The sequence below is a fragment of the Parasteatoda tepidariorum genome, chromosome 3 (genome assembly GCF_043381705.1).
Source record: "Parasteatoda tepidariorum isolate YZ-2023 chromosome 3, CAS_Ptep_4.0, whole genome shotgun sequence".
Lineage (NCBI taxonomy): Eukaryota > Metazoa > Arthropoda > Arachnida > Araneae > Theridiidae > Parasteatoda > Parasteatoda tepidariorum.
Genome location: NC_092206.1, coordinates 36,154,654 through 36,170,687, shown reverse-complemented (window position 1 = coordinate 36,170,687; position 16,034 = coordinate 36,154,654). Strand labels below are relative to the sequence as shown.

Genomic DNA, 16,034 nt, shown 5'->3' with positions numbered 1-16,034 from the left:
TTTTTTTCAGAATCTCTGCACCTGTTAGACCCTTTCAACAGATAAAGAGAAAAGCGGTTGAAGATATTGCTACTAAAAACAGCAAGAGTATGAAAAGAGATCCTGAAACAGAGAAACTTCAGCAAACTCCCAGGTGCCGATTTTTTCCGAAGTGCCGCATGGGTCAAAAGTGCCACTTCCAGCATCCAACCTGCAGGTATAATGCCGCATGCAGAAATCTGAAGTGCATTTACCGACACATTGGTCCCAGAAAAATAGAGCTCTTCGAGAACAAGGAGAACGAGCAACCCAACAGTTTCCGATTGCTGCTCGAGAAATTAGAAAAGCAAAAGCCTAATCCATACAAATGGGTAAAACCTAAAGATATTGGTGCAAAAAAAGATATACCATAGACGCAGAAAATTGGGGGGTTAAATAAGTGTTTTAAAGAACGCGATTTCAATTAACAAACCAAATCCCGTATCCATCTTTGCACGCGATGAAAGGAAGAGTACTAGATCTCTGCACTGAATGAGAGAAATGTTATTTGAGTAATGTTGTATGAATTAGATTGAAGAATATATAAAAGCAGATGTGTATAGTAAGTTAGTTTCTTTTTAAAAATTTCAATAAATTTTTTAATTCTTATTTTTTCTTGTACTGTGGTTACTTAAAAATTTATTTTGTTTCTGATTTATTGCTTTATTTAAATTTTTTTTCCAATTGCAGGATTTGATACTGCAGTATTTATTCATTTATCGGGAAGATAGTTTTTTAGCTAATCTCTCCTAGCTCAAGATTAACATTCTTGCCACATTTAAACACACAGATTATTCAGCCTAGTGAATTTTTGCGTAGGATATATTATATTAATTCAGAACTGTAATAGTAATAAATTTCCCGAGCCTTACATAGAAGTTTGTTACTTCTTTTAGCACTCATCAAATTAAAAAATGTCCCATAAGCAACAGTGTTATAAGTTTAAATCTGTCATTTATTTAATGCTATATATTATTCCTATAAAAACATTTTATCTGATCCCGTAATTTAAGGATAGTGTTTATTTTATCTGAATTAAAGTGGAAGAATTTTTTAATGTTACATATTCATTGAGAAATCAATCAATGAGTTGATATTATGCTTTGTTGTTATTTAACAATGAATGAAATCTCAGTTTCATAATAATCCAAATCTCTTTAAATTACTTGTTTTAAAAGTATAAAAATTCCTTATCCAATTCTCACCAAACTCTAGTGTAGGAAATTTGAGTAGTGGAAGTTGGAATTTCAATTTTTTCAAATGTTACTTCAAGGGGAAATAAAATTCCATGATTTTTGAGTTTAATGTTTTTTAATTTTTTTAAAAAAAAGTATTAAAACGCAGCAATTAATATATTAATATAATATTTTTTTATTAAAAATAATGGAAGCAAATTTTGAAATATTAATATTGCTGAGAAAACTTTAACAGTTTTATAAAATTTAACACAAAACTGACTATAAATGTTTATGAAATGTGCTGTTTGTAAATTTTGAATGCTGCATTAAGTGTTCAGTACTTTTGATACATTTTGAATTTCACCAAGCATACAAACTTTAAAAAAGTTAGATGTTTCACACAGCTACGGAGAGAAATCCGCAGGAAATTCATGGGATAATAACTCACATAAAAATAATCAAATTTCAGAAATTCTATTTGCGATTTGAATGTTACTTTATAATGAATCGAAAACTGAATGCATTTTTTGATAAACTTTTATTTGTATGGGGCTATACAAAAAAGGAAAAGAAAGAACACATTACTGTAAAAATTGTTTACGGAAAAATTTGGCAAACACAAAGAATTTAATCAACTTTTATGATTTTATCAAGAATAAAAACTTGTGAAATTTTCAGTTATAACGACTTTTACATACATTTTAAAGAAGTCAATTTAAGTAAGAAAAAAATTGTACACAATCAGTTGAACAATTTTGTTATTATATTGAAAACAAAAAGAAATCTTATTTCCCCCCTTCTATTTTAAAGCTTATTTCCTAATTATTCATGGTATGTCATTCTCCTTACAAACAGGAGAGGCTTAGAGATCACCTACCCTCATTTTTAATGTTTATTCATTCATTCAAAATAAAACATAAAAAACTATATTTTTTAAAACAGGGATAGAAGACTCTTTAAGAATCATGCGTCAATTGAGAACAAAAGCAACTAGTGATTACTGATTATTCTGCGTATTGTCCTACCCAATTAAAATACAAGTATTTAATCTTATTTAACTTAGGTCAGTAAATTGAATAATCACTTGATAGTTAGTACCCTTTCTTATTCTGCCTGTTGTCTCAACTTTAACTATTAAACGATGTTTTCCTGATGTTACTTGAACAATAAGCAGGTCCAATTCTCCTTTTAGTTCGCTGTATTTGGCATATACTTTCATTCAAAGACTAAATAATGCAGTTATAAATTAGTACTTTTTATAGGGTAGGTCTTAGATATAGTTCAAATCAAAATAAAAATATTAAGAATGGAGATAGAAGAAATACTTATGTTTATTTTAAATTCTCATACCTTCATTCAACATATATGGAGCAAAAAATAGTGAAATATTGAAAACAAAATATCAGAAAAAAATTGCTTGAAAGCAAACAAGGAAGTTGTCATCTCTTAATGTCGAGGGAAGATAAGCGTCTAATACAGCAATGGAAAGAGATGAATTTAATTTATAGAAAATAACACATTTCATACAGTTGATATGAAAAACTTAAAATAGGCTGTAAGGAATGAATTTTATCTTGAAAATAAGTAAAAATAAATCTAGCAAATAAAATTAAATGAGCAGGTTTAATCAATTACTTTAAAAAAATCATATTTTGGGCAAAGGGTTTTAAAACTTATACATTTTGTCTGAAATCATAGCATACATCTTACACATTTCATCCAGTCATCGTTTCTTATGCTTTCTAATGTTTCTAATATACCTCTTATTTTCTTAAACCAAGACTTACCCTAGTCACCTCAGAGCAGAGTTAATAGCAAAATAGAAAATTGAAATTAGTTACGTTTATTATCTGTACATTTTTCTTTATATAATGGGAGAAATACACCCTCTCTTGATTCGTTTTTAATTATTGCTGTTGTTTACTCTCAAGTAACTGGTTTTGAACTTGATGTGTCGGCTCAAGTGTAGTGACATATTTTTTCCGAAGTGTTTTTTTTAATGCTGAATCGAAGTTTATAGAACTATTAGCATCATCATCATATCTGGCTAGACAGCCCAGGGTGGGCCAGTGCCTTCCTTTGAATTCGAATCCACTTCTCTCTACTTTTGACACTTGTTCGCCAGTTTTTCTCCTTTAGAGTAAGGAAATCAGTCTCAACTAAATCCAGCCATCTCAGCCTGGGTCTACCTCTTTTCCTGTTCGTTAGGGGTTTGTGTAACAGGATTTTTTTTAAATTTGAGTCATCATTCCTTCTGAAAATGTGAGCTGCCCAGTTCATTCGATGTATTTTAATGAATTTCATAATATCTCTCTGTAGATTTTATACAGTTCAGTATTATATCATCTTCTCCAGGAATTATTTATTTTTATCCCACCAAGGATGGCCCTTAAAACTTTTCTCTCAAAAATGGCAATTTTATTTTCACCAGCTTGAGTTAGTTTCCAGGTCTCAGAGCCATAGGTAAGTATTGGCCTAATTAATGTTTTAGAGAGTAAAAGTTTTGTACTTTTTGATAAAAGAGAGGATTTGAAAAAACGTTTTAAACCATAAAAAGCTTTATTTGAACAAATTAGACGACTCCGAATCTCATTGTCTATATTATTGTCGGCGGTAACTATTGAACCAAGGTAAGTAAAATTCTGAACAGTCTGAAACCTGTGGGAACCAATCTCCAGATAGGATTCAGTAAAATTTAATTTAGCAAGTACAGGCATGTATTTGGTCTTATCGGTATTGATGATTAGTCCCATATCCCTAGCAGCAAGCTCCAAAGAAAGGAAAGCTTCTTTTAATGCAGAAACAGTTCTTGCAATGATGTCTAAATCATCCGCATACGCCAATATTTGAATAGATTTTGAAAATATGTTGCCCCTGATATTGATTTCAGCATCTCTTATAACTTAGAACTATTAGCAGTTGTTCAAAATTTATAAAATTTTTCATTGATAAAAAGTACTGTTTTGCACTTATGCATATTGACTTGTTTGTCACTGCTATATACACAAATAAATATATTTGATTAAACGTATTTTTTTGTCTAAATAGACAGAGATCGAAACCAAATTAATAGAAATAATAATTTTGATGTTTTAAGTGCAAAAATGATTTAATTTATAAAAAGGCCTTGACTTACATCTACTTCCGATTCTACATTTCTTTCTAGGTAACTAAAATGAATAGTGCAAATACTTTTAGTAATTATATAGCAATATCAAAAGTACCTAAGTGCTTATACAGCAATGTCAAATATATTAATAGGTACAAATCAAAATTAATGCAGTTTAAAATAAAATTACTTCCAAACTATGCGTCTTACAGGTTAAAATCTTATTCGGCTTCAGCAATTCGATATATCGAAAAGGGAATATGCTCAAAATAAGATATTAAATATTCCTGAAACTGTTAACACTAAAGTGATCTGGATTTCCTTTGAGTCCGTTTTATCCGATTAAATTAAGCCTAAAAAATTCACAGAGTTGAAAACTATTTTAGTCTGCACAGCAATGTAGTTAACCACAAAAGCTTTTATAGCTTCTGATCTATTAGTTGCATCGACGTGGATGATATTTTATTCGATTAAATGTATAATAATATTTCGGTACAACATGGCTTTTTTCTAGATAGCAAAGTGTAAGTCGCCCTCTCCTCCCAATAAGTTCTAGATTTTGATAGCAGCTCATATTGGGAGAAGGTAATTTTTTTAAAATTCATTTCATTAGCATGGGTGAAATGCCCTGAAGTTATATTAAAATAACCTCTTTGCTTGAACTATTGGGGTATTGCTACGCATTTTGAGTGTCAAGAATCCTAACTCATAGAAAACATTTTGTACAGAGAAAATAAGCATTTTTAAAGTTTAAGAGTAATTTTTTGTTTTTTAACAAGAAAAAATTACAATTAATAACATCTTTTGTAGGACATGACATATACTGTGATGTATATACTGCGAAACTATTGAAAGTCTGAGTTTTGATGTTTCATATTTTTAAAGTTAAAAAGGCTCCTTCAAAATTTTCTCATTTTATAAACCCTTCCTGTAAAGAGATAGGGCTTCCGATTTCAATAAATGTTAAAGAATACAACTTAAAAAAAAATGTAATTTTAAAAACTTATGAAGGAGTTAACACTACACTTACTAATGCTAACTGGTATAATTTGAGTATTGTAAATTAAAATGAATTGTTATCGTATGTTAAAATGAAAAATTAAAATGCGCATAAATTAAACTAAAAATGTAATCTAACATTAAAGCCATTGAGAACTTATTAGTTAAAAATCATAAGAATATTAAGCACAAATATTTTATAAAATTTTTAATTGGACATTTATAATTATAGCAAATCAGAATATAAGCTTAGAGTTCAAAATTAGCATTCAATCGTTTAATATTCTGATACAAGAACGATACTGAAAATAATACCCAGTTACACACTGTGAAAAAAAATTTCTTTAAAAATCATTGCACAATGTTAATAAGAAATTAGTAATAATTAATAAATAATTAATAATTTAGCACGCATAACATAATAGAAATTTAATTAAATAACTACAAACAAAAATTATTAACTGAGTTAAGTTATAATTAAAAGACATTTATGGGTTTTAAAACACCGTTTACATTAAGTGTTAAATATGAAATTACTTTATTTAATTTTTGATAAATGGTCTGAAATTAAATAATTTTTACGTAAACCAAAAGTAACTTTTCGAAAGTTTAAGAAAATATAGTATTTTCTTAATATAAGTATTTTGCAATTAAAGAAAAAAAGAAAAAATCTCTGCGTGGGCGATAAAGGATACTCGTCAAGCAACCCTCTCCAAGATTCATCTTTGTTCCTCACCCCAACTCCGATTTTGACAATTGAAGATTGATTGAGGATTAGGACTGCACACACACAGAGGGGGACTTGGGTTTGTGACGAGATAGCTGGAACATGATACCTCATGTCAATGAGAAGAGAGACCTACCTAGAAGCGAAATCAGTATATTCTTAGTAGCGGGGGGGGGGGTAATAATTGAGGCAATTACTAATCACAGTAAAAAGGGGCAGTAAAGAGAGATAAAATTCTCTTCATTCACTCCACTGTGTACCAGCAAGATTTGATTAATTCTTAAACTATAACACCTGTTCAGAGCAACAAATAAACAAGTCCCTATTGATCAGACCCTATTGAAGAGACTATCTATGGAATTCTTATCTTCTTAACTGAAAATTTCTTTCTAGTTGGTGACACGTTTCTTAAAAATAAACGGACTTTTTTTCATTTCTGTACTTCTCTTTTATTCAATTAAGCGAGGACTGGAAACAACAAATATTCATTTAAACGAGGAAATTTAACATTAGTTTCATGTAAAGTTATTTGTTTTCTCTATTTTTTATTCGTATAAGCAGTACTTTGTATATATATATNTTATTTTCAAGGACTTTCCATCAAATTATTGTCACGAAAGATTTATATTCCTTATATATATATATATATACATTATTCTGAAAAGTTTAGTCGAAAGAGTTGGCCCTTTAATATTAATGTAATGTTTGCATATTTCGTTAGATCGCGGGAATTTTTTTAGCGCATTAAAAATTTTGTCCACATTTATAAAATTTGTCAATTCAAAGATAATTCCATATTAAAATAATTTTTTAAAACTATGTACTATTTTTTAGTCACATAGTTTAAATCATATATAGTTTAAATTTTTATTCATAAAACTTCACAATGACCGATGGAACTTCCATTTCAGCAAAATTGATGTAATAATAATGGATTACTTACATTAATTGTTAAAATAGCGATTTTTTTAAAAAAAATAAACAACATTGAAAATAGCAATAAACTGCATTTTTCTTTTGTAAGTAGGAATATTACTTTTTGGAAGGTAGTTGATCAATGTTATTTTCCAACATGTTTGTAACAGAAAAATAAAGGACTAACTTTAGAATAAGAATTTGAGGTCGAAAGAAAGTTGTATTTGAATTTTCTTTATCGATACTAGAAATAAATAAAAATATCTTCCATTTTGCCCTTTTGTATGCAATATAACATAAAAGGCATTTTTTAAAGAAAAATATTCCGTAATCGTCATATCGAGCTTTTACTGTACTCTTTTGATTCAATTTCTAGCTAATTTAATCGTGAGCTAATTTTCAAATACCCGCTAATGATTTAAATATATAGGTATAGTAAGGTATAATAAAACGGGCAAACTTTTAGGTATAATAAAACGGGTATAAAATAAAGTGAACTAAAATTTCATATTCGGAAAAAAAAAATTAACTTTAAAAATGGAGAGGACATTTTTCTTTACTCTGACAGATAAGGAAACTGATACTTCACAATTCTAGATTGAGAAAAGTATGTTTTACAATCCTTTGTCCATGAATCCATCTTTACAGCTTTTAACTGAAAAAGATGATTTGAGTCAGTCAGGGAGGTTATTACTAAATAATTTTTCTCATTTATGAAGCAGGAAACAGCCTTTCATACTTTTAATATGAATGGAGAGTGTCTTTGGCCTTAGGTAATAAGACACGTGACAATAACAATGATTCATAACAATGTAGCGAAGTATGTTATCTCAAACAATTTTCTACCTTATGGGGGAGGTCATCAATTCGCAGGTGTTGTTCTGAGAAATTTTTATTTAAATTAACTCATTTCTGAGAAAATAAAGATATTCTTGAGGAGACTGAAACACAAGTGATTGAATTTCCCTCCTTACATTGAATTCCTCTAACAGATTAACAATTTCAAGAATGAGACAATCGCTCTTTTTTTTTTTTTTTTTTTTTTTTTTTTTTTNTTTTGATTTTTTTTTTCTTTTAAATGTTTTTTTCTTATTAAATGTTTTGTTAACCTCATAGACTTTTAAAAAAGAAAGTTTTCTCTTTTATATGAGTTTTATAATTTCTTCAATTTATTACTGGTCCTCATTCAACACTTTCTCTAGCTTATCTCAACTTTTGACCGCACTCCTACCGAAACTTCCAAGAGCTTATTTTAAACGTTATAGCGACCCATATTTTCATGGTCAAAAATCTAAATAGAATTTAAAAAAAGTGAGGTTATTTAAAGAAAGTTAATTTTGTGTTAGATTTCATAGCTCAAACTATTTTTGCGCTAATTAATTAACTTAGTTAAAGACAGAGTACAAAACCCTTGAGTTATAATGCGTGAAAATCCGACAATTGCATAAAAAATATTTAGAATGTTTTTTTTTTTCATGTTCACTGCATAAAGCCTGGTACATTTTTATTATGTTTCGCTTTTATTATGTATGTTTCGTCAAATATTACAAAATTAAGCTATATTGTTTCAATGATATGGTTGCTAGGGTAAAATTTTTAGAATTGAATATTTTATTTGGATCATTTGTAAGCCATAGCTTTATCCACAAACTTATTTTCCAGGCGAAAATGGAATTCGCAAATAAAAGAAGAAAATTGGAAGAGGAAAATTGGAAAATGAATGAAAAATTTGACTTCGCCGTAAGTATGTTCAAAATTACGCATTATTTTTCCATAAAATCCTCGATTTTATTGCAAAGAAAAAATATGTAAAAAACTAAAATAAACATCAAAATTAAAAATAATTAAAAATGTATTTAAATTACTTTAAAGATATTTCTAAAAATTGTTAGTCTTCTTACTATCTGGTATTATCCATATAACTTTAGATATTGAAACAAATTTTAAAGCAGGAAAAAGTAATAAAATAGAATATATGTGTGCCTGTAAGACAGCACTTCTTCAGGGGACACATTGTCTACAAACACACATGAGCCTTTCTGCTGTCAGTGGAAAAACCAAAACTGACACTGCCCCTATCCATATAAGCTATCTTTGAAAATTACAAATTACATTTCTATTTACATTTAAAAATAAAAAGATCATTCTTAATAAGACGGAGAATAATATCAAATCAAAGGTGGTTTAAGATTTTATTCGCAAAAATTATTTATCTTAAACACAAATATTAATGTTGGAGATGAACTTTTAGATAGTACATTTGAAGAGTTTTTTTGAAGGTTTATATCATTTATAAATTGCTTCAATGAAACAATGCGTAACTTAATTTTATTTTTACATAAATATTTAATACTACTTAATTGAATTCTAATAATAACTGTTTTTCTTAAATATTTGAATGAAATATTTAAATTTTAAAGGATTGTGACAAAATTCTGTAATGCTTGTTGAGCTTTATAGAACTTTTCCTTTGGCATAATTAGCCCCAAAGACATGTCATTCTTGGAAAGAGTAATTATCATTGATAAGAGCTTCAAAGTATGTAATACCCCCAATGATTTCTTATAGTTTGCATGATGCAGGAAAAGAATTGTGGGGGGTGGGGATAGGTTATGACTAGACACGAGTGACAATAGTTATGATTAAGTGTCCAGGCTTGACCAATGGGAGGCAGTTTTTTTAAGAGCATCTATTGTTGCAGCAAAAGTACATAACTGTTACTTTAAAATTGCAGTATTCACTTCGGTGTTGTACGGCAAGTTCGTGACTTTGTTTCTTAATAGTTATACTTGCAGAAAAGTGAAGTGAAAACTTGGTGTAAAGAATTTTTTAAGATTTTGTGAAGAATTTTTAAGAACATTAACGATGTCTCTGCTCAGGGATATTAAGTAAGTTTACTTTATTTTTTATTAATTTATTTATTGATTAATTAAGGATTTTCATTCTTCCATCTCCATTTCATTTAATACGTTCTAATTAGAAGAAAAATGTGGCTTACGGTTATGGTTCATCTGAGTCTGAATAAGTTTTAGTATTTGAAATTGTTGAATAGATTTGAAAATATAAGATTGATTTATTTAAATAATTCAGAAATTAATTTAAATATCTCATTTCTCCCACTCTTTCTTTTAATACTTTTTTTAAAAATATGACAATGTAATTTTAATTTAATGTAAGATTTATTCGATTAAATAATTTGTTTTTGAACTCTGAGAAAAAACTTTTATAGCTGAAATGGATTTCGGTATGTAAAGCATTTATTTATTTGTTTTATAAATTACTTTAATTTGTGGTATCAGGATTCTGTATTGAAACATCAGAAATTACTTTAAATATCTCATTTCCCTCACTCTTCCTATTAATACTTCTTTAAAGCAAGTAAAAAATGCATAGTGTAATTTTAATTTAATGTAAGATTTATTTGATTAAACAATTTGTTTTTAAAGAAAAGAGCTTTTTTTTTAAATTTTATTAAGTTTATTGCTGAAATGGATTTCGGTATTTAAAGTATTTATTTATTTGTTTTATAATATATTTTGTTCTGTGGTATCAAGAATAAATTAATTCGGCCTTGAAGTGCCTAACTCCACGAATAGTTCTCTATTTAAATTCAATTAACCTAATTTCCCTAAAAGTAGTTTGTTAATTAGTGTTAATTAAAATTCCTTTTATAAAATATTAATTTTGTGGTATGAGGAATTAGGTGATTTTTCATTAAAACGTCCGAAATTATACCTCATTTCTTTTCTCTTTTGTAATACTTTTTTTTACCGAAGTAAATATAATATAGTGTATAAAATTATTTGTTTTTTTTTTCTCCTAAAAGTGGTTTTTAGTTAAACTTAATTAAGTTTATTGATGATATGGATTTCGTTATTAAAAATATTTATTAATAAATTTTATTCTATGGTCTCAGGAATCAGTTGATTCTGCAACGAAGCCCCAGAAATTACTCTGAATATCTCAGCTTTTCCATGCTTTTTTAATTCCTTTTCTTGAGAAGTAAATGTGATATAATGTAATTTTAATTAAATATAAGATTCAGTTGATTAAATTATTTATTTTTTACTTAACAAACAGTTTTTTTTAAATTTTTATTTAATTAATTTGATTGCTGAAATGGATTTTATTATTTGAAATTTTTATGAATTTATTTTACAAAATGTTTTATTCTGTGGTATCAGGAATCAGTTGATTCTGCATTGATATTTGTTGTAAGACTTATTTGATTAAAGTATTTGCTTTTGAACTCAATGAATAATTTTTTTAAAGTTTAATTTAGTTAAGTTTATTCCTCAAATGGATTTCATTATTTAAAGTATTTATTAATTTATTTTATAAAATATTTTATTCTGTGGTATCAGGAATCAGTTGATTCTGCATTGAAGCGACAGAAATTTCTCTAAATGTCTCATTTATTCCTCTCTCACTTTTAATACTTTTTTTTATCTAAGTAAATTCGATATAATTTAATTTAAATTTAATGTAAGATATATTTGATTAAATTTTTTTTATACTCCACGGTGGGTTTTCTATAAAATGTTTTTTAGTTAATTGCTTAAATAAATTCATTTATTTAAAGTATTTATTAATTTATCTTGTAAATATTTTATTCAAAATATCAGTAATCAGTTGGTTCTTCTTTGAAATAACAGAAATTACTCTAAATATCTCATTTCCTCCTCTCTTACTTTTAATATTTTTCTTTAGCTAAAGATATGATATAATTTAATTTAAAACTAATGTAAGATATATTTAATTAACATGATATATTATGTTTTGGAACTTCATAAAGAGCTTTTTTTTAATTTAATTAAGTTAATTGCTGAAATGGATTTCGTTATTTATAGCATTTAATAATTTATTTTATTAAATATTTTGTTCTGTGGTATCAAAAATCAGTTGATTTGGAATTGAAGTGACAAAAATTACTCTAAATATCCCAGTTCTTCCTCTCTCTATTCTTAGTACTTCTTTTATCAAAGTAAATTTTTTATACTCCACGAAGAGTTATTTTTTTCAAATAAATTTTGTTCATTTAGTTACTTAATTGAATTTTGTTATTTATAGTATTTATTAGTTAATTTTATAAAATATTTTATTCCAAGTTATCAGGAATCATTTGATTCTGCTTTGAAACGACATAAATTGCTTTAAATATCTTATTTCTCCCTCTCTCACTTTTAATATTTTTCTTTAGTAAAGTAAATGTGATATAATGAAATTTAAATTTAATGTAAGATATATTTGAGTAAATTGTTTGTTTTAGTGCTTCACGAGAAGGTTTTTTAATTAAATTTATTTTAGTTTATTACTTATGTATTTTGTTATTTAAAGTATTTATTATTTTATGGTGTGGTGTCTGGCAATAACTGATTCTGCATTGAAGTGACAAAAATTACTCTAAATGTCTCAGTTCTTTCTCTCTCCTTTTTAATACAAAATAAATGTGACAAATGTAATTTAATTTTAATGTAAATATTTTTTGATTAAATGATTTGTTTTTGTACTCCACGAAGTGTTTTTTAATTAAATTTTTTGTTCCTTAATACTTAAATGTATTTCGTTATTTATAAGATTTATTAATTTATTTTATAAAAAAATTTTGTTCTGTGGTATTAGGAATCAGTTGATTCAGTATTGAAGCGACAGAAATTGCTCTCAAACATATTTAAGTTCTTCCTCTCTCTCTTTTAATGCTTTTTTCAGCGAAGTAAATAGGACACAATGTAATTTTAATTTAATGCTAGATTTATTTGATGAAATCATTCGTTATTAATGCTCCCAGAAGAGTTTTTTATTTAAAATTTCATAATTAAAATGATTATAAATGACAATTGCTTTGAATAGAGAGCATTAATTCATTAAGAAGTTTTTTATACTGCAATTTCTGTATACTTTTGCACTTAGGTTAATTAAATGAAAATTGTCTGTCAGAGAAGGAATTACCTATTCAAATTGAGATTTTCCTATTTTGTTTTTCCTAATGAAGTATATAACATCTATTGACATAGATAATATGAAAAATAAGTCATTTTTAATATGTGGGAAGAGTAAATTATTGCATGATTTAATTTTTTATTCCTTTAATATGAATTTTATTAATTAATTTAAAAAAAGTTTTGTTTAGAGATTTTTTTTTTCACTGGCTTTATTTGTATAGAATAACATAATTTTGTCATAGTCAATAGTAGGCAGTCCTGTAGCAGTTGGCTACTTTGGTTTAATATTTATTCGTTCAAAGTTACTATTTTGATTCTTTTAAATTAATAAATTCTGAATTAGTTTTGTTATTTTAAATATGTGGTAATGTTAAAATTTTGTCAAATATTTTTTTGTGAATAAACTTTCTTTATTTTATTTGCGAAAATGGATATTAAAAAAGTGATTACTTTACACACTTTTACCTTTAAAAAATTGAGTTTCTTTACATTTGAAAAATTAATGGGTCAAATGCTTATAGAATATTAATTAATCTTTTTTGAAAAAATTAGTAATTTTTATTCAGAGACATTGGAATATAGAAAGAGATTTAATCCCATTAATCTTGAATTCAGCTGCTTATAAAGAGAAAATTTTGATCCAATTATGTCAGAAAATATTAATTTACGTCAAATTTAATTTGATAATTTGTAATTGATAACGATGAAATATTATAATATGCGATTTGATTTTTCATAAATAAAATTTTCAATATTAATTATTTTTCAAAATTCAGTTGAAATTTAAAGAATCATAGATGTGTAAAAGAGGAGTAAAATATGTACACTAATTTATTGATATATCACGTACTCCAAGAATAGCGCCAAGCATGTCCTTTGGCTGTGAAATGCTGTAGTGAAGGAAAAGGTTTTCTTCTTCATGGATGGGTTTTACTGATTTTGTTACGATATTATCGTTTGTGGATATTTATTGTGCCCACATATTTTTTGATATTCATCGTGTGTCAATATTTAGCTTATGTTAAAATTTTTCGAAATTTTCATATATCGTGAGAATATCTTTTAAATACCGTTCTCGCGATAAATTAAAATTATCGACGTTTCACGAGACATCGACTCATCGAACTATTAGCACCGAATTTGTCTGTGAATAATGAGTCCTAAGTTTAAAGATGTATCGTACCCTGTAAGGATTAACTGGATTAACTTAACTGAAGAAAAAGATATTTTTCACAGGGAAAAAACACTGTTTAAGAAACCATTTCTGTTTCTCGCCGTTACCCACTCACTGTAAAAAATCCCATTATTGCAGACTTTCTCTGTATATTTGCAAAGCAGTTTTCAGTTTTCCTTACCGTATAATCACTCTTTCTCTTTCATATCATTTTACGATTAAGTATAGAAAGTAGCAGAGAAGTATCGAAAAATACTTGCTCTTATTTTTCAGGAAATATTTAATAATAATAACATCGTATAAATAAAACTGCGATCCAATTTTATTTTTAAATCGATACTTTAACAATGTATTTTTTTAATATATAATTTTTTGGCACATTTGTTTACCATACATTTTCATTCTGGTAGGCCTCTATAGTTTAAACTTTTTTACACTTATATATTATTTCAATAACTTTTTTAAGATGAAAAAAGTTTAAGATTTTCTTCATACTGAGACGATTAGAGCTCCGGTAGCATAGAGTACTCTTTGAGATGTCCCAGGTTCGAATCTCAGCGTCGCGGAGAATGGTCGTACGAATGGTGCTCTCGGCATGCACTGACCACAATGCAGGCATTTTGCAGAATTTTTTGAAATAATAGTACTTATCTGGTGAAAAAACAAGCACCTGTTTTTTCGAGAAAATGAAAAAAAGTCGTATTTTGGGGTAGAGCTCATTTCTACTCGGAAACGCCCTACCAAGCCAGCAGACTATTTCGCCCTTATAAAATGTTATATATTAGTTTATGTAACCACATTAATTTTATGGAATCATTTATTTAATTAAGGTGAATTAGCGATTTTACAGTATATATTATTACAAAATTTCCAGTATATAACTTTTGTCCCGAAATTTTTTTTACAGTGAAACGCGCAGTCAAACTGATTTCCAGTACTCTTTACCGTAATTAGTTTCAGATTTTTTTGCAGCGTAATTTAATGATACCATTGTTGATGCATTACTTTTTATGAAGTGTTATGATTTAATTGTCTATATTTTTTTCTTCAGAATCTCAGCACCTGTTAGACCCGTGCAGCAGACAAAGAGAAAGGCAGTTGAAGATATTGCTACTAAAAACAGCAAGAGTATGAAAGGTAATCCTGAAAAAGAGAAAATTCAGCAAACTCCCAAGTGCCGATTTTTTCCGAAGTGCCGCATGGGTCAAAAGTGCCACTTCCAGCATCCAACCTGTAAGTATAATGCCGCATGCAGAAATCCGAAGTGCATCTACCGACACATTGGTCCAAGGAAACTGGAGCTCTTCGAGAACAAGGAAAACGAGCAACCCAACAATTTCCGATTGCTGCTCGAGAAATTAGAAAAACAAAAACCTAATCCATACAAATGGGTAAAACCTAAAGATGTTGGTGCAAAAAAAGATGTATCATAGACGCAGAAAATTGAGGGGTAAAATAGGTATTTTAACGAACGCGATTTTAATTCACCATTCAAATCCCGTATCCATCTTTGCACACGATGGAAGCAAGAGTTCGCGGTTTCTGCAATGAATGAGGGAAATGTTATTTGAGTAATGTTGTATGAATTAGGTTGAAGAATATATAAAAGCAGATTTGTATAGTACGTTATGTTTCTTTTCAAAATTTCAATAAATTTATTAATTCTATTTTTTTGTACTGTAGTTATTCAAAAATTCATTTTGTTTCTGATTTATTGCTTTATTTACATTTTTTTTTTAATTTGCAAGATTTGACACTGTAGTATTTATTCATTTACCGAAAAAAAAAGTTTATTAGCTAATCTTTTCTAGCGCGAGATTAACATTCTTGCCACATTTAAACATACAGATTATGCAGTCTAAAAGAATTTTTGCTTAAAGTATACATATTATGTTAATTCCAAACTGCAATAATAATAAATTTCCCAACCTTACATAGAAGTTTGTTAATTATTTTAGAACTCATCAAACTT

The 16,034-nt window shown here is 27.5% G+C and overlaps 1 protein-coding gene across 3 annotated transcripts in view; it reads left to right on the top strand.

Moving 5' to 3' along the window:
* The window catches only part of LOC107442974 (uncharacterized), a 21,996-nt gene extending 6,289 nt beyond the window's left edge, over positions 1 to 15,707 (top strand). Inside the window, exons 1-2 of one of the 3 annotated variants that reach the window (XM_016056694.3) lie at positions 9,412 to 9,834; positions 15,114 to 15,705. In XM_016056694.3, the coding sequence (XP_015912180.1) occupies positions 9,812 to 9,834; positions 15,114 to 15,495 (405 nt within the window). In that variant the 5' untranslated portion in view covers positions 9,412 to 9,811 and the 3' untranslated portion in view covers positions 15,496 to 15,705. Of the gene's footprint in view, positions 1 to 10; positions 605 to 9,411; positions 9,835 to 15,113 lie in introns of those variants that run through there. The other 2 variants (XM_043056005.2, XM_043056004.2) reach the window with 2 other exon arrangements.
* Positions 15,708 to 16,034: the final 327 nt, after the last annotated feature.